The sequence below is a fragment of the Drosophila arizonae genome, chromosome X, assembly GCF_054131065.1.
Source record: "Drosophila arizonae isolate 15081-1271.41 chromosome X, UAZ_ARI_1.0, whole genome shotgun sequence".
NCBI classification, from domain to species: domain Eukaryota; kingdom Metazoa; phylum Arthropoda; class Insecta; order Diptera; family Drosophilidae; genus Drosophila; species Drosophila arizonae.
The window spans coordinates 14,698,848-14,722,482 of record NC_142927.1 but is presented as its reverse complement, the minus strand read 5'-3'; the positions used below and the strand labels follow the sequence as shown (position 1 = coordinate 14,722,482).

The 23,635-nt window shown below is 40.5% G+C and overlaps 2 protein-coding genes and 1 long non-coding RNA gene across 15 annotated transcripts; 2 read left to right on the top strand and 1 right to left on the bottom strand.

The window, feature by feature from the left end:
• The first annotated feature begins 4,099 nt into the window (after positions 1–4,099).
• Positions 4,100–4,976, top strand: LOC149267929 (uncharacterized). The gene is made up of 2 exons (XR_016271385.1): positions 4,100–4,449; positions 4,616–4,976. It is a non-coding gene; the product is annotated as an uncharacterized LOC149267929 (long non-coding RNA).
• Positions 4,977–8,895: 3,919 nt separating this feature from the next.
• ewg (DNA-binding protein Ewg) lies at positions 8,896–16,628 on the top strand. Of its 12 annotated transcripts, none has more exons than XM_089475934.1 (7): positions 8,896–9,941; positions 10,036–10,254; positions 10,511–11,110; positions 12,537–12,662; positions 12,740–12,875; positions 12,958–13,079; positions 15,508–16,628. In XM_089475934.1, exons 1-7 carry the CDS (start codon positions 9,255–9,257, stop codon positions 15,703–15,705), a joined length of 2,088 nt encoding a protein of 695 aa, XP_089332060.1. In that variant the 5' UTR covers positions 8,896–9,254; the 3' UTR covers positions 15,706–16,628. The 12 variants fall into 12 exon arrangements, with proteins under 12 accessions (XP_089332060.1, XP_017872324.1, XP_089332063.1 ...); XM_089475932.1 differs by having other exon boundaries at positions 9,119–9,950; XM_089475931.1 differs by having other exon boundaries at positions 9,119–9,950; positions 10,511–11,134.
• Positions 16,629–17,311: 683 nt separating this feature from the next.
• On the bottom strand, positions 17,312–23,623 carry Met (Methoprene-tolerant). 2 transcript variants are annotated; one of them, XM_089475926.1, is made up of 3 exons: positions 22,892–23,623; positions 21,387–22,827; positions 17,312–20,178 (listed from the first exon to the last, which is right to left on the bottom strand). In XM_089475926.1, exons 2-3 carry the CDS (start codon positions 22,758–22,760, stop codon positions 18,883–18,885), a joined length of 2,670 nt encoding a protein of 889 aa, XP_089332052.1. In that variant the 5' UTR covers positions 22,761–22,827; positions 22,892–23,623; the 3' UTR covers positions 17,312–18,882. The 2 variants fall into 2 exon arrangements, with proteins under 2 accessions (XP_089332052.1, XP_089332051.1); XM_089475925.1 differs by having other exon boundaries at positions 21,387–23,622.
• Positions 23,624–23,635: the final 12 nt, after the last annotated feature.

Sequence of the window (23,635 nt, the reverse complement as noted above, 5' to 3'; positions counted from 1 at the left end):
GTAGAGTAGAAAAATCTAATCTAATAACAGAGTAGAATCTAGTAGAGTGGAATAGAGTAGAGTAAAGTCGAGTAGAGCAGAGAATAGTGGAGTAGAGAACAGTAGAGTAGACTAGAATTAAGTACAGTGCAGAAGGGAATCAATCTGATCTACAGGATAAAAAGTATATAAAAATATGTATTATAAAAATACTTCTCATTTAATGAAAATTTACTGATAAAAATTGTAAGCAGACAAGAGTGGAGTAGAAGTGCAAAACATAATCAATCTGATCTACAGGATAAAGAGTATATATATGTATCATAAAGAAAAATACTTCTCATTTCATTAAAAATTTACTGATAATCATGGAATCATCATACCTAAAAATATAACCCTATAGTGATGCTGGCATTGTTTTCATGCTCGGTTTCTAATTGCTCTTTAGTTATATCGCTTCTAGATACCTCCTTTTTGCGAATTAAGAGACGTGCTTGAATGAGAACAGATAGGCACATATTATGCCATTTATCTCACGATATGGTCCCGAATGACTACTAATTTCAATTATCTGATAACATATCTTGACATTATACAGGGTGCGGATTTAAGTTAGAGTTTTGGTTTCGGTTTGCGGCTTGAGCTAATTATACATATTCATTATAGGGGACCATATTATGGAACCCACATGAACCGACATATGAAGTTAAGCAATATAAAACGATTTATAACGGTTGTACTCACACCCACACACATACACACCCACACATACGCACACACACACACATTTGTCGATAAACATGAATCCGATCCAATGATGAGGAACGGCTGACTAAGGAAGCTGTGACGTCTGGTCGAGCACTGATAACAGTAAGAGCTAAAGAGGCTATTCTTACTACTAAAAATTAATGCAAATGTAAATTAATATATATATGTGCATGCATATATAATACTACTATAATTGAAAGTATAAAATGATAAATACTACATAAAATCATGTATGCATGTTTGTACAATGGTAAAATTTATACAACATGTAAATAAATTACTTTTTTCGCGAAATATTATTAAATTCCGTTAAAAATTTTAAAATAATTTAGGATATCGAAGTCGTAACATCGTTAGCGATGTTGCTGTTATCTTAACATAGCTGATAACAGACAATCGATAATTAATAACAGCCAAATGCTGTTAGAAATTAAATAAAATCACAAATTAATTACAAATTACCAGCTTGTGCCAGAAAAACTGACCGCTAGCCCATTGTAGATTGTTAGCGACTCGCAACCTCCTCGGTCTTTTAAGCGATAAGAAAAATAAAAGGCGACTTTAACTCACATATGTGTATAAATATAAAAATATTTATACATATGTGCATGTACATATATATATATATATATATATGTTTATATGTATACTGTTCACATTTTTCTGCGGGCAGTGGTCCAGCAAGAAGCTGAGATCTTCGCAGAAGTATTATTTGTTGCTTAACATGACTGTTTGGATTTATCAGAACTTATCCTAATCTATATATGGAAAATATTATGGGCTTATGTAGAAAGCCACAAGTCGTCGACAGCGTTTTATAAAGCCGACGCTTGCCGCAGCTGGCAGCAGTTAACTTCGGATTGTCGACACATTCGCTTGGTGAAGACCAATACTTTTTTTTATAAACATAATCATGGCAAGTGAAAAATAAAAATTATTTCCATACTTTTTTTTAAGTGCAATAAGTGTTTAAGTTATTTATATGAACCGCATTGCATGTGAGTCCCTCATTTGGTGCGCTTAGCTGTTTTTCAATTTGATATTGCTAGCTGCCTTGTGAAGGGCTTACGTGTGTTTGTAATACAACAGAAATAAGCTGCATAGTGCAGAAGGATATAAGATTTATGCGAGTCAAACGGCTTAACTACTTTTCAAATTAACGTACACAAATTATTGCTGATTTCAACCCTGCGCATTAACAGTATTGCTCCTGATTTGCATAGAGCTGCTCCTCACTTAACATTCTGGCTCCACAATGCAAAGAACTCTGAGCCATTTAACAGAGCCAACGATAGCATCGAGCAACGGCATCGATTGTTGTGCAGCACTGGCTCCTAGAGCTAGAACAAAAATTTCATACATGTATATATAAAACAAAAGAATAAGTAAAAAAAGACGGACGCAACTGCAGTGCGCAAATGTAAAATGCCGCTGTGATTATAAATCTGGACGACGCAGCGGCAGCGGCGACCAATAAGCAATATCCACAACAACGTTGGCGGCGGCGTCGAGAACGCGACTCCTAACGCGCGTGTGTGTATATTTTTTGTTGTCAGTTACCAATCGTTGATTGTGTGTGCGTGCGTGCGTGTCTGTATGTATGTACGTGTGCATACATATACAAGTCGAATGCAAATGTATTTGTTATCAATAGAAAAACTAACTTTGGATGTTTGTACAACAGCGGATTGAAAATACATTTGACACACAGGTGCGTACCAGCTTACACGTTTCTACGTACAATACAGCCATTCCAAATATATATACATATCTATATTTACATTTGTGTGTGCATGTGTTTGCGTGAGCGCGACGCAGACGTGAACAATTCTCGATTTTCCACTGCAATTTCGCACTGGGCCTGCTCCGCGCCAGCCAACTGCACACATGCACACACAAACAGATGTACATATACACACACATATATATATACGTGTGTGTATATTAATATATACGAAAGCTTGCCAGTGTACGTGTGGGTGTGTGTGTTTTGTGCACGCGCAGGGCAACGCAAAAGTTTCAGAGCAGACAGCCGCAGTAAGCAAAAAGTTTTTCACGCAAAATCCAATTGACATTAAACAAAAAACATTCATTTCGCTATTGAAATTTGCACGGTATTTAAGTTAATTTGTGTGTACAACCTAATTGAAAACAACAGGCGCTTTTGCACAAAATGGCGTCGAGCTTTACATAAATTTATGTGGATACACACATGCATACAAATAGATGGAGAGATGGATGTGTTTGTGTGTGTGTATGAGTGTATACAGACAATTTCGTTAGATAATCCATTGGAGCCTTTATAATTTCTAACGGTAAATGTGTACAGACAAGTCAAAGCTATTATTATTGTTGTTATTGTTGTTGCTGTTGGCTTTGGCCACCATTGGCAGCGGCGCCGTAGCCATAACATCAATTTCTACTGCGAGTGTCCGTAATTCAAACATGCGCCGTTCCCTGCGCAACGTTTTTTCATATATATTAGTTCTTTTGTTTTTCTGCTGTGTCGTCTTGTTTATGTTTGTGGAGACATACATATATACATAGATAAATGCAATTCCATAGGGAATGCACATAAAAAGAATGGCTTGGAAAGAGAACGAGTTTACATGGCGTATGCGTAATTTGCATTTTTCTTCTGCTCAATATTTTCATCTTCCTTTACTCGCATTTACTGTTCTTATTTATCTTCATCAATTTCCACTCGTTCCATTTTAATTCCAATTCGAATTTCTTTGCCTGGGCATACAAGTGTACGCCTACATGTTTGTCTGTATGTACTGTGTATCTGTGTGTGTGTGTTTGTGCCTGGGGGTTGCTGGGCACAGCCCACCCTTGAAATGAAGGCCAGATACACACAGCAGCCGTGGCAACCGATAGCGCCTACTGTGTACTTTAAATTGGACACTACTGTTTACAGCTGAGTCTCTGATTGGTGTGGTGAGGGTGTCTCGAAAATGCTAAGCAGAAAATCTGATAGCGTGTACAGTTCCAATTGGAATTTGCTACATGGTTTTGTTTTACTTGAACACGGGGCATGCGTTAGCCATTTGCCGTTGCCGTTGCTGTTGTTTTCTTTTTTTCGGCTTTGTATATATAGTGTGCGCCGTCGCTGTTGCCGTAGCCGCGACCGCCGCATGCGTAACTTAACTTTGTTGTTGTTATTCGTATATTTCATTTTATTTTTCTGTCATCACTTTATCGCCTTATTGTTATAGTAGACGTCAAGTACACACAGACATACACTAAGTGAGAGCGAGAGAGAGAGGGAGAGAAAGAGCGCGACTACAGCGAGAGAGCAGGCAAAACAATAGCTATCGATTATTTATAATGTGCGCGTGTGTACGTGAGTATTCGTTAGCGGTGAGCGCGCTGACGCAGTGGGAGATATGCACACACATACACACACACACACGTATGTATATACATATGCATGCATTAAGAATAGATTCTAGGCGGCAGGCGCATGCACTTACAATCACAAACAGTTACGCGCAACTCGCTGTGAAAGCAGCGACAACGAAATACAAAAGGAAGAGAATATAGTAAAACAGAAAATCGAAACAAAAAAAAAACAGTGCGCGTTCGCTCGCTTTTCTATTTTGCCATTGCCATATAAATAGCCTGCCAGATAATAGAAAAGAATCAAAAGTGTGACCAAAGCGCAAGCGCCAAGTGTGACCCTCGCACGACTCTGCATATGTATGTACATATTTTTCTGCTTCCTCGATTGTTGCAATTCATTTCTGGCTCTTTGCCATATTTTACATGTCTCTTGTTTTTTAAATGGTATGAAATTCTAATTGGAAAAAATCTATTTGCTCTATCTTGAAAATACGCGCTGGCGCATTTGGAGCGATGGCTGCAGGCAGCGCGGCTCACACCAACAACACAATGAGCTACGTGTGTGTGTGCGTGGCTTTAACTGCCGTATTAAACGTTATAGCATGCTTCTCAGCGCATTTAACCAAACTTTGCGCACACACCCACACACATACACACACACACACACAAACATATTAGTGAAGAAAAACTTAACGCGAACGGAACATTGCGCACGCACCACTCAAGCAGAGTCGAGCAGTCGAGCAGAATACAGTGACAGCCATAAAAATGTGTACACATGAGTGCATGGAAAACAAAAAATATATTTATTAATCACAATTCAAGGAGTTTTCTTTGTGCTTTTACTTATAATAAAATTGTTTATTTTTACTTGAAAACTAAAACACACATTCTAATTCGCAATGTATTTCAGATATAATATTGATATATAACAAGACAATGTTCAGTAAGGAATTTAAAATATGTAGTTCTTATTGGTAGCACACTTTTTATGGCCAGCACTGTTGCGCTAGGCCAATTGTCTGCCTGGCACGCGCAAGTGAAACGAGCTTACCACATCAACTACCCCAGTGTAGCTGTTGTTGTTTTTGTTATTGTCTGCGTTGTGGCAGGAGGGGGGCTTTAACAAGGGTAGTGGTGGCAGTGCTGGTGGTGCTGATAGTGTTGGTGGTGGGTGGTGCAAGCAGTGCATGCGTAACCCGTAGCCATATGGCCATAATGTGTAGCATAACAGCGTCAGCGTAAAACTTCACGATTATTGCCCAAGCGCAATGCGTTTGCGTGCGCTGTTGTTGCTATTGTTGTTGATTCTTGCCGTCGCTGTCGCTGTTGCTGCTGCTGCTGCTGCTGGCGCTGCGGCTGTCGCTGCTTCTGCTGTTGGCAGTGCTTGCATGGGGGATGGTTGTGTTTCGCTTTTGGGGGTAGCTGCGCAGCCCTTTTTTGCCAACGTCTCGCATGCAAACACATGTACATACATACAAAAACACACACACACAGAGAGTGGGAGAGAGAGAAACCACAACACAACACAGATAACATCCACACACATAGTTGCATATATAGCTGTCTCTTTTTAATATTCCCAAAATTATGTTAGCGGGTGGATGGGCGTTAGGCTTTGCACGCATGCAAGTGACAGCTTTTGACCTGTCAAGAGCAGCTTTCGGAAAGCTTTTCAATGTGTGTACATCGGACGCAAACCTTAGTACAAAAATCAGTAAATAGCAAATGCAAAACAAAACAGAGCAGAAGAGAACGTAGCACGCAGTCACACATACAAACATAGCCAGAGCTTGCTGCTGTATGGTCATCTCTGTCGCGCACTCTATTTCTTGACTGTTGGCTGCCGTCTCAACGCGTCGCAAAGCGACAAAGTCGACGCATGGGCGCAGTATTGATTTTTAACTGCGTCGACGCCGCCGTCTGCGTCGTCGCCGTCGCAGTGACCGAAAATGTAAATGCATGCACACGGCGTCAATCCGTGGGGTGGTTTGGCGCAGTGTGGTCGTTTGTTCGCTTGCTCGCTCGTCGCTCACTGTTCGCTGCTCAGTGCTCACTGCTCAGTGCTCGGTGCTCATCGTCGCTCTCTTCGCTCTTCTTCGATAATATTGTCAGTGTGCGCCGCGTCGTCGCCGTCGCCCTCAACGTCGTCTGAGCAAACGCAAATAGAACTTCAACTGGGCAGGCGGAAAGGCAGCGCAGCGCAAAGCCAGCCGCATAGCAGTTTCAGCAGTAGCAACAGCGCCAGCGGCAGCAGCAGCGCCAACCCAATGATACACAACTGCCAACAATAACAATAAACTTCAGCTCGGAACTGTAACTATAATCATAGTCGCTTTAGCCGTTGTGCGGTGCGTATACAATTCGTACTCTATTTCGGTTTCGAATTAAATTTCGGCGTTAATTCTAGTTGGAAACTTGAGCAAAAACAAATCAGCCAATTGTGTTTATTCATATTTATTTATTTTTTTTTTCTTGTTCGAATATTGTGCATGTATGTGTGTGCCGTGCAGTGCGTTAAAATCGAAAATCAGCAAAAGGCAAGCATTATACAATATTAAGTATTTCATATTAATATTTTTGTTACACAAAAACAAAAATTGCAAACTTTGTAAAACCCAAAAACAAGAGACTCACAAATAAAATTCAACGCGCACGTGCAGCGACTGCTACCATATTGAAACTATATACTATGTATATGTATGTGTACACATGCATATATCAACTAATTTGTATGAATTTGTGTATGCACATACATTAACTGGAAAGTTTGGTGGACTAACCTGCTGAGTCTGCGCGTTATGGACTCCATTTTATAAATGCCTAAAAAAAGCATAGGTAGCAAAAAAGAGAGAGAGAGATGTGAAAAGGATATACTTAAAGTGCATTTCGTAAACCATTTTGTTTAATAAAAGAGACAGGGACAGTTATATCTACTCACATTTCATTCCAATTGGAATTCCAACTGGAGAGTTTGTTTAGACTTGGAAGCTTATAAGAAAACAAACACCAAGCGAGACGCAACATTTGATTAGGGGTTGTCTGGCAAATCAAGCTTGTCTATGATTTCTTTCTATGCTGTTTGTTATTGATGCTGTTTTTTGCAAGAGATCGGAGCATCCCTCGTTTTCTTTTTTTACTCGGTTAATAAAATCAAGATAAATGCTTATCAATTTAAGTATATATGTATTATATTTAAAACCTAAAAGACAACATTTGATAAATAGCTTGTTTGATACTATTTACACGTTACCTTTTCAAATATTTTTGAAAAATACTCATTATTAATAATTATAATAATAATTAGCAGTAAAGAGATATCCCTGTACATAAATAACATTTCTTTTCAATTCGAATGAACTGACAGTGGGTCGTTGCACATTTCAACACGTTCCTTTCCATTTCGTTCCTTGCTCTCGTAGGCATTCATTGGTTAAATTGAATTCATGTATGTACAATGTTTTTGATGTTCGTACTGACTTAATCATTAAATATGTATGTACTATATAGCGCACATAATTTTGTTTTTTGTGTTCTCGAATGTTGCGCATGCGCGCTTTTGACCTGATTCACTCATTGCTTATCAGCTAATTGTTTTTTATTTTCGTTGTTTGTGCTTTTTTTTTTGTCGTTTTGTCAATTTTGTCGAGCAGTTGCGCTGTGTGACGTACACCACCCGCCATGAGCATAGAAACAGTGTCAAAATTTGCATAACTATAATGGAAATTTGGGACTATCTTAAGCATATCTCTGTACTTGAGCTCGTTTGGGCTTTTGTTAAGAATTCTTGCTGTAGTCTACGTTGAAGCGAAATACATTTTCAAAATTTTTAAATAATTAAACTTTTGTCAAAGTCCTTGCCTTTTACCTATGCCTAGATCTATGGCTGTTGAGTTGCAACGCTTCTTAAAAAATTAAATTTTTTATATAGTCCCCAGAGATATGTATACTATTTATTATCCACATAATATTTTTGTAAAGCTATAGCTCACTTTTCATTATTTTTTTTGAGGTTCTAGCTAATAATTTGTATTTTTTCTTAATTTGCATATATACCTATATTGTATATTTGACTTAATATTTATTTCGATCCATAAGGATTTCAAACAAAAACCCACATTCTTTGGCTTTCAGTCTGTAAAAGTATAAGAGCTTATCCCTATTTAACTTGAGCACGTGTATATATATAGCTATATAAGCTTATATATCATTATTTATCTGCGTGGGTATGGAAGATATGGGAGTCCTTAGCTTCCATAGACTCAATTCTACAGATGATTCTATTGTAAAAGCTACAGGAATTCCCGAGTTCTATGCTATAAGAAGAGAGTACACGAGAGTATATATTTATTTATAATAATTATTATATTTTATAATTTTAGTATAGTATAGTATTGTAATTGTCCAAGTCTGTATCTCTAATCTCTCTCTCTCTCTATATATATGTATATATATAAATATATTATAGAGCAACATCCTCCTTGCTGCCCATACAAGCAGTTCTTAAAACAAATATATTCTTTTTACAATGAAAACGAATATAAAAGCCTATAATTAAAAAAAATAAAGAAAATAAAGTATTAAAACTGAGATTGATATAATATGAACTTCTTCGTCTACTCCTATCTAAAAAAAAAAGTATTAAAAATAAAATTATGCCTAATAACATATTTTAACTTCATGTTACAGAAGACAACGAAAACAGGAAACTAGGAAATAAAAAATACATTGCGCATGCGACTAGGGAGACCTAGCTTGGGAGCCGAGTTGACGAACGAATTGGCAGTGGAAAGCAACAGTAGCAGCAGCAGCAGCAGCAGCAGCAGCACAGCCAGCACCGTCAGCAACCACCAGCACCACCAGCAACCAGCAGGAGCAGACGTGCCACAGCCACCAAGCTGGCAACCACAAGCTATCGGCTGGTTGTGGCGCCGGCTGGCAGCCAAAGGAGCGGCGGGAATGTGGTCGTCAGCAGCGTCAGCGGTGGCGCCACCGTCACGGGCAACACAATTGTCACCACGGGCAACGGCAGCAACAGCTCCGGCAGCGGCGGCGGTGGCGGCGGCGGCCTGAACGTGACCACAATCACCACCACCAGCAATAGCTCGCAGGCGCAGTCGTCCTCCGGTGGCCAGAGCAATGGCACCACCTACAAGATCGAGATGCTGGACGATGACATGCAGAGTCTGGCCACGGATGACGAGGACGATGATTTGATTAGCAGCGAGGGCAGTCTGTACGATGGCGATCTCAATACGCTGGCCAACGACGATGTCGCCCACCAGCTGGCGGCTGCTGGGCCGGTGGGTGTGGCAGCGGCCGCTGCGATAGCCAGCTCAAAGAAACGCAAGCGTCCGCACTGCTTCGAAACGAATCCGTCGGTGCGGAAGCGGCAACAGAATCGTCTGCTGCGCAAACTGCGCGGCATCATCTACGAATTCACCGGGCGCGTGGGCAAGCAGGCGGTGGTGCTGGTGGCGACGCCAGGCAAGCCGAACACCAGCTACAAGGTGTTCGGGGCGAAGCCGCTGGAGGATGTGCTGCGCAATCTGAAGAACATTGTGATGGATGAGCTGGACAATGCGCTGGCCCAACAGGCGCCGCCGCCGCCGCAGGAGGATCCCTCGCTGTTCGAGCTGCCCGGCCTGGTCATCGATGGCATACCGACGCCCGTCGAGAAGATGACGCAGGCACAGCTGCGTGCGTTCATACCGCTCATGCTCAAGTATTCGACGGGGCGCGGCAAGCCGGGCTGGGGGCGAGAGTCGACACGGCCGCCATGGTGGCCCAAGGAGTTGCCGTGGGCGAATGTGCGCATGGATGCCCGCTCCGAGGATGACAAGCAGAAGGTGGGTGGGGTGGGTGTTCAACAGCCGCCCCAAATGGCAGAATCGTGTCTTATTAATCGCCCTCCCTCCCCCCAATTTCCCTAACTGACCACAGATTAGCTGGACCCATGCGCTGCGCAAGATTGTGATCAATTGCTACAAATATCATGGACGCGAGGATCTGCTGCCGACATTCGCCGACGACGAGGACAAGGTGAATGCGCTGATCTCGCAGTCTGGCGACGAGGACGAGGACATGGAGCAGCTGTCCAATACGCCCACCATACAGACGGTGCAAACGGTGACGCCGGCCACCAATCAAACCACCAGCCAAGTGAGTAGTCCACAAATCTCTCCAGACTCTCTCACAACAAAGCGAGAGAGAGTGAGTGAGAGAGAGAGAGAGAAATGGGGAATGGGGAAATCATTTAATGTACAAATAATATAATACGGTATTCCATTGCATTTATGCGCACCCATTTCGCGTTCCCTACTAACACACACACACACACACTCACACACTTACACACGCACACGTCCACACTCCATGCGATCACACCACTAACCCACAACAACAACAACAACAACAGCAACTGCAGCCACAGCAGGTGAACGTGGTGAAGATCAACAGCGCTGGCACAGTGATCACAACGCACACAGCCCAATCGAATACGCCAGCTCCGACGATCATCCAAAGCACGAACAATCAACATGTGACCACGACGGCCACATTGCCGGCATCGACTAAGATCGAGATATGCCAGGCGCCAGCGCCACAGCAGCAACAGCAGCAGCAGCAGCAGCAGCAACATCATCATCATCAGCAACAGCAGCAGCAGCAACACCACCACCAACAGCAGCAGCAGCAGCAGCAGCACCATCAGCAGCAACATCTGCACACAACCAGCAACAACAACACGACCACAGTGCACATCCAGGCGGTCAGCCAGTCGCAGCCGCAAACGATTCAATTGACAACGGCGAGCGGTACGGCCACAGCGACGGCTGTGCAGACAACAGCAGCCGCTGTAAGTGCATCGCAGGCGGCACAGGCAGCTGCCGCAGCTGCTCAGCAGCAGCAGCAGCAACAGCAGCAGCAGCAGCAATCGAATGCTGCTCAGACCGTAACCGCCCAACAGATAGCCAATGCCCAAGTTTGCATCGAGCCCATAACGCTGAGCGACGTTGATGTTCGTACTAATCTCTCTGAACTTGTAACTAAACTAGATTCAATCTTCAAACTTCAAACCCTAATCCAGCTGCTTGACCTTGGGCATTATGCACGACGATTTGATCTAAGCAAAGCAAAGAGCAAACCTTATATATTCTCTCTATACATCAATAGTGTCTGAAAGCTTTACCTATGTGAGTGTTAGAGTGAGCTACTGAAAGAGAAAGAGAAAAGATAATATAGATCTGAGATTGTTGTACATTCTTTAAGGAATTGTCAACTATTAGCTTTCTATGAAATCTAGAATGAAAACAGCAGAAGAAATCGTATTTTAGCTAACAATTTAATAGATTTATTTAACCAGAGGATCATCACTTTTGAAAATTGAAAAAAATAAAAATAAAAATAAATATTAATAAGGATATTGGAGAAAATACATTTATTTAGAATTTAAAGCCCGTTAGTTCAGTGTTAATGCGAAGATTTGTTTACGCAAATTCATAAAAACATTATTTCCAATTATTTTATTTTAAAATGTATTTTTGATTAGCTAGGAAAAATATTAAAGAAAAAATATGTATATAAATTTAAAAAAAAAAAAAAAAAAAAAAAAAAAAAAAAAAAGAGGTCAAAGAATTGAAAAAAAAAAACAATCAGATGAATTGAAAATTTAAAAATAAGCTAGGATTAAAAATTAACTAATTAAAAGTTAGCTAATTTTTCCAATAGAAGAAAAATGTATTTTAAAATTATTTAAAGGCATAAACTCAACAATTTTTAATAGAAATTCCTCAGCAGTCATTTTAATATAGAATAAATGTCAGATATAATAGATTTCCGATATTTAGCTCTCTTAATTCAATTAAAAACCAAAGTCTTTGAATGTCCTGCATAAAGCTCAAGTTCGGCGAATTTTGTTATTTATTTATAATATATTTTTCTTGAATTGTTATACATTTGTTTGGAATATTGTTATTGATTGATTGTTTTTGCATTACTTTTAATGTTTACTATTATAAATATAAGTATATATGTTTAACTCAATATCTTAACAGCAATTTTTTTTTTTTTTTTTTGTATTTTTTTTATGCAATTTTTTTTTTTTTTTCTCATTTGCAGCTGAATTTTATTTTGGTTTATCATTTCATGCGCTCAAAACAACAGAAATCAACACACACACACACATGTAAATACACCACACAACAGCAGCTCGAAACACATTGAAACACACAAAACGAAACACGCTACACAATAAGAAATACTTTAATTAATTTGCATACATTTTTCAATAATTTTGTTTGCATTGCATTTGATGTTCGTTGATGAAATTTCTTGTGTTTTTCTATTTTCTATTCTGTTCGCTTGTATTATTTGCTTTCCTTTTCCTAGTGGCTTCGTTAGCATAATGCCAATTATTAACATGCTCTTAACATTCTACTTAACAGTACACGACACAAACTGTCCTGTCGCAGAACGCCGATGGCACCGTCTCTCTCATACAGGTGGATCCTAACAATCCAATCATAACGCTGCCCGACGGCACAACAGCTCAGGTTCAGGGCGTGGCAACGGTATGTCCAAATGTTAATGATGATTGTCAATAACATTGTTTGCTCATCACTCACTATGCCGTTAACTAACATTGCAGCTGCATCAAGGCGAAGGCGGCGCCACCATACAAACGGTACAAAGTCTCGCCGATGTGAATGGTCATGATAATATGACCGTGGATCTGACCGAGGCGCAGGATGGCCAAATCTTTATTACCACCGAGGATGGGCAGGGTAAGTGCCATTTGAGTTGATGCACCTGTCTCTCTCTCTCTCTGCATGTGAATACTTACTTTATGTTGACAACCATTCGCAGGATATCCGGTCTCAGTGAGCAATGTCATATCGGTGCCCGTCTCCATGTATCAGTCGGTGATGGCCAACATGCAGCAGCTGCAGACGAATAGCGATGGCACCGTGTGCTTGGCCCCCATGCAGGTAGATAACAGCAACACACCAAACAACGACAGCAACAACAACAACAACAGCAACACAACCAACAGCAGTAATAGTAGTAGCGGCAGCCCATCTGCTGCCGCGCCCACCTCGCTGCTAGGCATCTCAGTAATCAACGCTGGCGCCATGCTAGGCCGGCGTCTTACTGGCAGCGGCGCTGGCGTCGCAGCAGCAGCGGCAACGTCCACTGCCGGGCAACAGCCGGCGCTGACGCTGCAAGCGCCGCCTGGCATTCGGTTCTACTGGGCCGCCAGTCCGGGTAGCGGCAGCGGCAGCGGCGCTGGCAGCAGCAATTTGAATGCTACCGCTAGCTTTAATCTCGCCAATAACAATAACAATAGCATGCTTACTAATAATAATAATAATAGCAACAACAACAACAACAGTAGCAGTAATAGCAGTAGCAATAATAACATTAAAATGAGGCTGCCCGTAGTGCTGACAGCGCCGGCGACGTCGACTGCGCAGCGGCGCCTCGAACCAAATGCGTCGCGGCGCACAGCGCAAAAACGCCGCAAGCTGAACAACAACAACAGCAGCAGCGCCGGCAGCAGCAACAACAACAATACTAACAATAATAGTAATAATAGTAAGCAAACTTTACGCAAAAAAGCAAACGACATAACGGTACCTGCTGCTGCTGCTGCTGAAACGTCCACCATACGCTGCGTGGACAGCGCCAGTCTGACCAATGCCAGCGGCGGCGCCGGCGTCGGCGGCAGCGCAGCCTTGCAACTGCAGCTGCCAACGAAAACCATTAAATTAGAGCATTTGGAGTAGTAGACTTTAAGCAGCCATACGCACATACTTGCCACGCCCACGCCCACGCCAAACGCCAATTTCCATCAATATTTAAAGCTAGTTACCATTGCACGTATCAAATCTAGTCAAAACGGCGCTGCGTGCACACAGACACACATACACACACACACACAAATACAAATACAAACACTTGCCATTTTTACTTACATTACACAAATACACACACACACACACGCACATCGCTGTACATACAATACACACACACACACACGTACATACATATATATATACAAATGCAAACAATTGTGAATGCCGACAAATACCAAAAAGAAAAACAATCAAATCAAATTCGAAACAAGTAACATATTTAGAATGCGATAGATTTGCCTTAGTAATCGATAAATAGCATAATCGATAAGTAAATATAGTTAATCAACCGTCACTAAACAAGCATGCCCCATCTCCCTGAATTGAATTTAAATTGAGCCAAAAATTTATATATACTTGAAGCAGTAAAACCAAAAAGCTAAAAATATTTAATGAAATCGAATTGCCAAGTTCCTAAAACCCAAAAACAAAAATCATTAAAACCAAATGAATTCATTTAATTTGTTTATGTTTTTAACAATGTTATCGAAACACAAGCCAAATATTAACCTATTTAGTTGATTAAAAAAGAAAAAAACACAGTTTTGATTTAATTTTTAATTTTCTTAGACTTTGTTAGTTTGGTTTTTTTTTTTTTTTTTTTGTGCAATCCATGGAAAATATGCAAATATTTTATTTAGTTTTATTTTGTAGTTTAATTTAAGTAGTTGGATTTAGCAAACAGGGAATTTTGAATGCTATTATGTTAATACAATCACTGTGAAGTAATCAAAATTTAAATTTAAAAACAAATCAAATTAACAAAGTAATACATTTATATATAGTCATATATTGTTGAAATCGTCCAACGTAGCCAATTTTGCATTCAAAATGTAGGAATTAATGTAATAAAACAAATTAAGAAAAAGAAAATTTTATTTAAAAAAAAAAATATATATATATATATATATATATATTTATATATATTATTATTATTATTATTATTGTGAATATAATTATCAAAGTCATGTGGCCAAAAATTTGTATGTGCATACATAAATTTTATGTTTTATTGTCATTATCATTATGATTATTATTGTGTTTTTATTACTAATTATGTTTATTATTATTATTATTATTATTATAATTGTTTTAGAGCAATTTTAGTTATGTATAAACAGAAAAGCAAAACAAATCAAAAACTGCGAATGAAACGCAAAGCAAAATCAAACAAAATTATTGAATAAATTCTTTATTGTTGTGATTTTATAATTATGATTTTTTATTTAATTTTCAATTCAATTTAAAAAAAAAAAAAGAAAAAAAAGAATAATTAATTTTGTAATTTCCTTTTTTTTTTTAGCAGCTCATCAAGAAATTTGTTAAATTTTTTATTGCTTGATTTTTAAGTAAGTACTCCATTTATTTTTTATACCTTCATTTATTTGTCATACGAAGCCAAACAACATGAGTAAATTTATGGACAAGCTCAAACAAACATATATAGTTGTATTGATGTCTGATTATATACATATATATTGATAATTGATCTCTTTGACAGGTGGAAAATGGCGATCAATTGGAAACCATTACCGTCTCGCCGGGCATGCATCAGATGATGATACAGGGCGGTCCCGGCCAGGAGCCGCAGCTGGTGCAGGTGGTCAGCCTGAAGGATGCGACGCTGCTGAGCAAGGCCATGGAGGCGATCAATTCGGGCAATGTCAAGGCTGAGGATACAATCATAATGGAGCAATAGATAAATTTGGCATCGAGATTGATCATGCATGTAAATGCTTGAACCATACACTAATACATTCATTTTTTTTTTTAATATATATGATTACACGTATATATATTTATGTGTACTATGTATTTATAGTTACTCGAATGTTTATTTATATTCATATGACGCATAAACGAAAATATTTTAGAAGTACCTGAAAGGTGTTGCTAAAACAAATAAGTCAACAAAAAGCAATTCTCATTTGATAATTCGTTACATTTGCCATTGTTTCTTCTTTTTATCGATCTGCAATTAAAAATTTATCGATTCTAGTCATCAAGTATTTAAACTTTTATTGTAACAATTCATTTATTTCGTTTTATTTTTTACTGTACAAACAGTTGAAAATGTCTTCGCATAGTGTAATAATTGAAGATTGCGTTAACTTTAATCAATTTTTTTTTGTCAACTCACTTAGTTCATAATGCGAAAAATAAAATCGAAAATAGTTAAATTCAAATTAATGGAGGAAACTCCAAGTTCTAAATAAAGCGTTTTTTGCGAGCCATTAGCAAAGGGCGGCGCACTTAATGTACTCATATACCTATACATAAATATTCATATATATATTTACTGTATGTATATAATGAATATATATAAATATTTATATTATGCATCTATATAAGAATTATGCCGAGTTACTTGTACGTATGTTATGGGCTTTACTAAAAATCAATTCTCATTTGCGTCTATGCATTAACTAGTCATAAAGTTAAATTAAAACGAAACAAAACAATTTATATTAAACTAAAAACAAAACACAATTGTAATTCATCTTAGGCCAAAAAGAAAGAAAAAAAAAACTCAGATAAACCCAATGCAATGTAAACAAGAAGCATCACTTTAAATTTAATTATTAATTATAATAAATAAATAAAATGTATACAAAATGTAAACACTCTTGTGCCAGTTATTTCAATGCAATCATTATTTATAAATACATATATACATATGTATTTATGTATATATACCATTTACATCATATATTCTACAAAAATATTCAAATAGCAAATCACTTGACTCATTCAAGGTTGTATTTTAAAGAGCATCACTATTATGAAAAAATTTTTATAATTTTAGTTTTCTTGATCAGCATCAATCAACAACCGAGTCCATAAGTCCACATCATCTGGTTTTATACTTAGACTGCACTAAAAACTCTCAGTTTTGGGACCACGTCACTTAAGACTAGGTTTGACCGAAACGGACTAAATCGATCCAGCATTGACCTTAGAAAACTCATATACATGGAAACCTTTCATTTATATTCAGAGTCCACTAAATTTGTTGTGTGAAAAATAAATGGGAAAGCTCTTTCTATTTTAAACTATATCTTAATATTGTTGATCTATTGTGTTGATATTATAGGACATGATGTCAATATATTAGTTCTAGTTTGCACATAACGAATCAGGAATCAGCAAATAGTAGTTCCCCAACTTCTGTATATCCACATAGATGTATTACCTATATTATACTTACACTTTTCATACATATTTTGTTTCCATAAATAAATATTTCTAGTTGATCGTTAAACTTCTTTTTTAATCAAAATTTGTTTTATAATTGAAAAAAGAAGTAGAGGAAAAACATATTATTGTTTACTTTATTATTAACGTTACTCGTTCATTATGAATTATTGTTGTTTATATTAATAGATTACACGCTATGTTTTTAATTGCTAACATTTGTAACGCATTATTATCAATATTATTGGTTGTTTTAAATATTAACTTGTACAAAAAGTCTAGACAACAAACGCAAGAACACAAAACATTTTTTCTTTATCTGTATATATAATTATATATATATAGTATATATATATTATATATATACGTATTACGCATGTATAACCCAAAAGTGTTTTAAGAGCACAACTCGATTAATAAAATATATATATATATATATAAAAAAAAATCAAACAAAATTTCACAAATTTCTTAAATTACAGTTAAAAATTAGGCTACGCAACAAACAAAATAAAAGATATAAAACAAACGAACGAACGAACGAACTGAAGGAAAACAAATTTACAAGAAAAGAACTGGAGTTATAAAATACTACAAAATTAATTATGTTTAATAATAGCTACGCAAAAATTTCGCTAAATAAAATGTGCTAACTGATAAGGCAAAGCGAACGAACACACTCTAACGGGACTTCGAGCCTTGTATCGGAATTCGAAATCGCATTGGAAATCGAGTCGAGCGCAAACAATGCTTAACGAAACTGAACAGAACTTGGTGGATGTTACGCGGGTATGGAGCTGTAGGGGTTGTCCAGGGGGTGGAGGGGGCTTACTCATTCATATATAAATATATATGTAATATATATAAATGAAGTATTAAGTATACGTAGATACACACATACCATAACGATGCTGGTCTTCAAAAATATCCGAAAAACTATGTATAAATAAATTAATTTCTATCTTCCGAATTGTTTTCAACTAACCTTGCAAATATTAACTCAGTGTCTCTCTAAGTGTGTGTGTGTGTGTGTGTGTGTATGTGTGCCATATAGCTCAGTGCTCAGCAGAGAAATGCTCCAGTGCCGCCTGACGGATTTGTAATTGAATAACAACTATTGTATTATATAATTGAGTATTAATTAATGAGGCATTCGCAATTGAATTCTTGTTTCGATAGTTTGGGATATCATTTTCGTTATTTTTCATATTTTTTCCGTTTTGATTATTGTTCAATTGTAACAACAGAATAAAGCTAAAATCGCGCTGTTCTCTGCGCTTCTCCTGACACTTCTCTCTCTCTCTTTCTCTATCTCTCTCTCTCTCTGTATCCAATTTTATTTGCCTTTTACTGTGCTAATTTAGCTTTGTTTGTTGTTTATCATTTTCGATTTTTGTTTTTGTTTTCGTTTCTTGTTAAAACGTGTTAATAGTTAGTGAGTAAATTTCGCTTAAAACAATATATATGATTTTGTACTCTGATCGCACTGGGTCTTGAAATGGGATCTGGATGCTGCAGTGTGTGGGGAGGGGAAGCTAGAGTGGTCTGAGGGTTGAGGGTGGGCGGTTAGGTAGCCAAAGCTCCAGCCGTGCACTGAATACTGAGCTATTTAGACTAAATAAATTAAAGATTGTAGCTAATCCATTGCAGCGCACAGGCCGCCACATTTGAATCTCCACCACTATTGGCTGCCGTTGCTCCTGCCGCTCCTGCTGCTGCTGTTACTGCTGCCGTTACTCTCACTGGACGCTGTTGTCGTTGTCGCTTGCTTGGATATCACTGAAATCGTGTGATGATGGACCGCATCGTATTCGCTCTTAATGTTGACCAGGAGCTGCTTCTGCTTCTGGTGCTCCAGCAATATGGCATCCATTTGCCTCTCGTATTTGGGCGGCAGTGCGCTGCACTGTCGCTGCTGCTGTTTCTGCTGCTGCGCCTCCTCGCCCAGCGTCGCCAGCTTCGTATCCAGGCTGCGCAGCGTATTGGACAGCACCGCACGCAGCTGCGCCGGCGGCGATGGCGCTTCAGCGGCCACCGTCTTCGGCATTACCGTTGTTGTCGCTGTCGTCGTCGGCGGTGTCGCCATTAGCCTCTGGAGCACACTGACGCGCGCTGCTGGCGGAGGGGATGTATTGCTGTTGGCATCATCCGGCAGCTCCAAGCTGCTGGCACTAGCCGGCGACAGTGTGGAGCTCTCACTCAGACTGATGCTCAGCTGGCGTGTGACGCCGCCGCCTCCACTGCCGTTCACAATGTTGCGCTCCTGCAGTTGCTGCTGCTTCTGCTCCTGTTTCAGCTCCAGTTGTTGTTCCCGCTGCTGTTTCTGCTGCTGGTACTGCAGATTTCGCGCCGACGTCACATTCACCACATTCACCGACTTCGATATCGAGTGCTTCACATGGCCAGGCGCGGGTGGCACAAGGGCCAGCGGTGCAGGGGACGGCGCCTGCTCATCGAATGTGCCCGTCGCATGGCTAGAGGCGGGCGAACTGCTGCTGCAGCACATATCATCCACGGCATCCATGTGGACGTCGGCACTGCCATTGCCATTCGCATCGGCAGCGCCACCATTGGCCTGGCCACCATTCGCGCTCTTCTGCAGATTCTCAATCAAGTAGAGCACAATACGCTCCAGCTGCTGGGGCGCCCGAGATGCCGGCAGATCGGGGCTGGTGTGCGTGGGTATGTTGGCCTTGATGATCGTCGAGAATTTGTTCTTCATCTCCTGCACCTTCTGCTTGCCGGCCTCCTCGTCCAGCAGCGTATTGACGCACAGAAACGAATGCACCTTGTTGCTGTTCTTGTCAATCTCCAGGAAGCCCTTCGTCTGCAGGTAAATAAAGTGTCCATTTCGCGATAGCAGACGATAGCAGCTCTCGCCATAGTCGCTGTTGCAGTCGTACATCTGCCTCAGTGCCACAATCACCCAGCGTACATCGTCCAAATGCATGAAGCTGAACGGGCTCAGGTTCCGCACCTGAAACACATAAACAAATACATCAACAAACAAACAAACAACAGCCACAACAGCAACAGCAATAAAATGCATTAATATTCGCCTAGAAGAGCTTTAAGCAAATGCGCAATAGACCGCTCATAGCAGCTTAAAGCGCAACGACAACAACTAGCAAATCTGTTATGCTCCGCTTGAAGTACAGTTTCTGGTCTATATCTAGACTAAATACTATATAAATAGGTATATATTGTAATTTTATCAAACAGCACAACTAGCTGAATCTATGTTTGCTATGCAACATTTGTAAGCACTGCTCTTCTACGCAATTCTCATCGATTTCTCTAAATCTAAACATAGACATATACATGTCTGCCCAGCGGAGTAACTAGCTTCGCATTACGAGATTTGTTTACAGCCTTTGTTGGTACTAGCTACACTTCTATGCAATTCTCACGCTCATCGATTTGATAAACAACTTGAAGTTTTATTTGAATTTATATATTTATGTAGTCTTGGTTTTATTTATTTGTTTTAATTTCCGATATTTCCTAACTGAAAAGCGTGTGCATAAAGAGTATAAACAAAGCTCGATATATTTATCTTTTTTTCACATACTTCTCATATGATCAATTTTGTTGTCGAGTGTATTGAAACTGGAGCTGTAATTTTTTTTATTTTGGGATTGTGTCTAATTTGGCGACTATTAATGTACGTAAATATCACGATCAGCTCAGTCTCTCTCTCTTTCTCTCTCTCTCTCTCTCTCTCTCTCTCTCTCTCTCTCTCTCTCTCTCTCTCTCTCTCTAAATGTCACTGTCCCTCGCTTCCGTCTACGACTCTTCTTTTTGTTTGACTCCCTCTTTCTTTCGCTCTCTGTCTTCCTCAATCTTTTTCTCTCTTCCTCTCTCTTTCTCTCCTTCAACCACCCCCTCTCACTATTTGTATGTCTGTTCTTTTCTCTCTCCCTCTCTCTTTTTCTCCTTTATCCACCTTCTTTCCCGCTCTCTCTCTCTCTAACTTCCTGTTCTTCTTTCTCTCTCCCTCTCTCTCTTTCTCTCTCTCTCTCTCTGTCACTCTATTTAGCCTTTCCGGCTGTGTTGACAAATTTCGTATATACGTATGTATGTAGTAGCAATAGTTCTAGAATGCTCCCTACACGCATTTAATCACGATTAATAATTGTGTTGATTAGTGTTAGATTAGATTGATGCGTCATGTGTGTCACTCACCTCATCCTTCATGTAGCCCGCCACGATGCCAATGCGCTGATCACAGTCGATGATGCTGCCGTCGATGAGGTGCCGCGTTCGGTATTCCAGCTGATACGGCTCCGGCTGGCGGCACATGAGGCTCAGGCAGGTTGACTCCTCGCGCATCACTCGCGCCATGGCCACCAGGACGATGTCGTTGCCGCTGATCCCATGCAGCGCTGCCTGTGCAATGGCATCGTGCTGCGGCAGGCAGGGTGCGGTTAATGTCGTCGTCGCCGCTGCCGCTGCTGCTGCATTTGTTGCTGCTGCTGCTGCGGCGGCGGCGGCTGCTAACATATTATTATTACGTGAGCGCCTTATCAGCTGCGATACGATTGGATAGTTGGCGGCCGCGCCACCCGTCACGGACGAGTCGCTGCGCCGAAAACAACCATCGATTTTGACCATCTCATAGTGACGCGTGGCTTCGGCACGGGTCGAGGCGCGGGCGAGGCGAATCGTGAAGCAGCGTCGATCGGCGCGCAGCCGCTCATCGATGGCCGCCATATGGGCGATGGTTTGGGGGCTGGGCGTGCGTGTTCGTTCTAGGTCCTGGTCTAGTTGTTCCATTTCCTCGTCATCGTCGCCTCCCCCACAACTGCCGCCGCCTCTGCCCCCACCTCCACCTCCACATCCGCCTCCACCATCATCTTCATCGTCGTCATCATCGTCGCTGGCCGACTGCGACTGTGTGTGCTGTTGGCTGCGACGTTGCCGCTGGCATTGGCGCTGCTGATAAAAGAGCGTCTCGATGTCACGCGGTATTAGCTGTTGACGCAACAGCGCCTGATCATCAGGATGGGTTATCTGCAGCAGATTCTGGCCGTACAGGTCCGACTGGCAGTGGCCGAGCAGCTGTTCCACGCTGCCCGACACGAGCACAATCTGCCCGTTACATGTGAGCGTCAGAAAGAAGCTGTCGAGCAGCTGCATCAGCCTATCCGTCAGCAGTGGCGTATCGCCAACGCCAATACCATTGCCATTGCCTCCGACAGCTTCTGGTCCAGTGGCGCTGCCACCGCCGGCTGACTTCATATTCAGCCGGCGTCGACGACGCGTTGCCGATTTCCCAAAGATGTACTGCAGCCGCAGGCCGTGGGTGGCAAATCGTAGCACGGCTGTCTTATCCAAACGCCGTGTCGATTCGGCCGCATGCGGCACCATTGTGGCCAGCTCCTGTATGCTCGCATTTAGCTTATCCCGCCGCTGCTTCTCGGCCAGATTACGCGCTTCTCGTCCATTCGATGCGCCGCTTCCGTCGTTCGTCTCACTGTCCCCGACGGCTGTGGCTGCTGTCATAACTGCGACGCAGCCGCTGCCGCTGTTCGCTGTGGCTGCAACTACTGCTGCCATGATGTGTGTGAGTGCTAATGTGTGTCTGTGTGTGTGTGTGTGTGCGTGTGTGCGGTGTGTGTGGGCGCTGCTATTGTTATGGGTGTAAATCGTTAGCTTGTTTTGATTTTGATTCTTACGTTTACGTTTACGTGTTCACGGCTTCCGAATTCGAATTCGAATTCGCTGATCTCCATGCATTTGGTGTTTTAGTTGGTATTATTATTATTTTTTATTATTATTAGTATTATTATTGTTAATTGGCGCGTTGCGGAAAATTGTCACTCTCCATAACTTTGCGGCCGTTGCCGTTGCCTCTCTGCGCTCGGCTCTGTTTGCGTTTTTCGTTAAAATTTGAGTTTTTTTTGTTGCTATTTCTTTTAAAGTTTTCAAGGTCTCGCTTGTAGTGTTGTTGTTGTGTTTGTTCTTGTTGTTATTGTTGCTGCTGCTTCTCTAGCTACTGCTGCTGTTAACCACCTTTGGGCTATGCGCGCGGCCCCCTTCCTCTTTCTCTCTCACGGCACACACACGCACAACACACACACACTCAGGCAGCGTATGTTATATTCCGTTTTATGGAATTTTTTTTGATTGCGTTGCGAATCTCAATCTCCTTTGCGTTGTGGCTTTGCCTCTCTTGTTTTTGTTTTTATTGTTTTCGTTGTTGTTTTTGTTGTTGTTGGTCTGCCCGCAAATTACGAACGTATTGGAAGCGAATCAATGGAAAGAACATACAATTAGTTTGTATATCGCACGCACTATTCGCACTATTTTGTTTATATTAGTGATTAATTGTTTATTAAACAATTATGTAGCTCGGCGACAATTGTGGCAAAAAAAAATAATAATAATGTATCGATATATCGATATATATATGTAGCATTATCGAGCTCAAA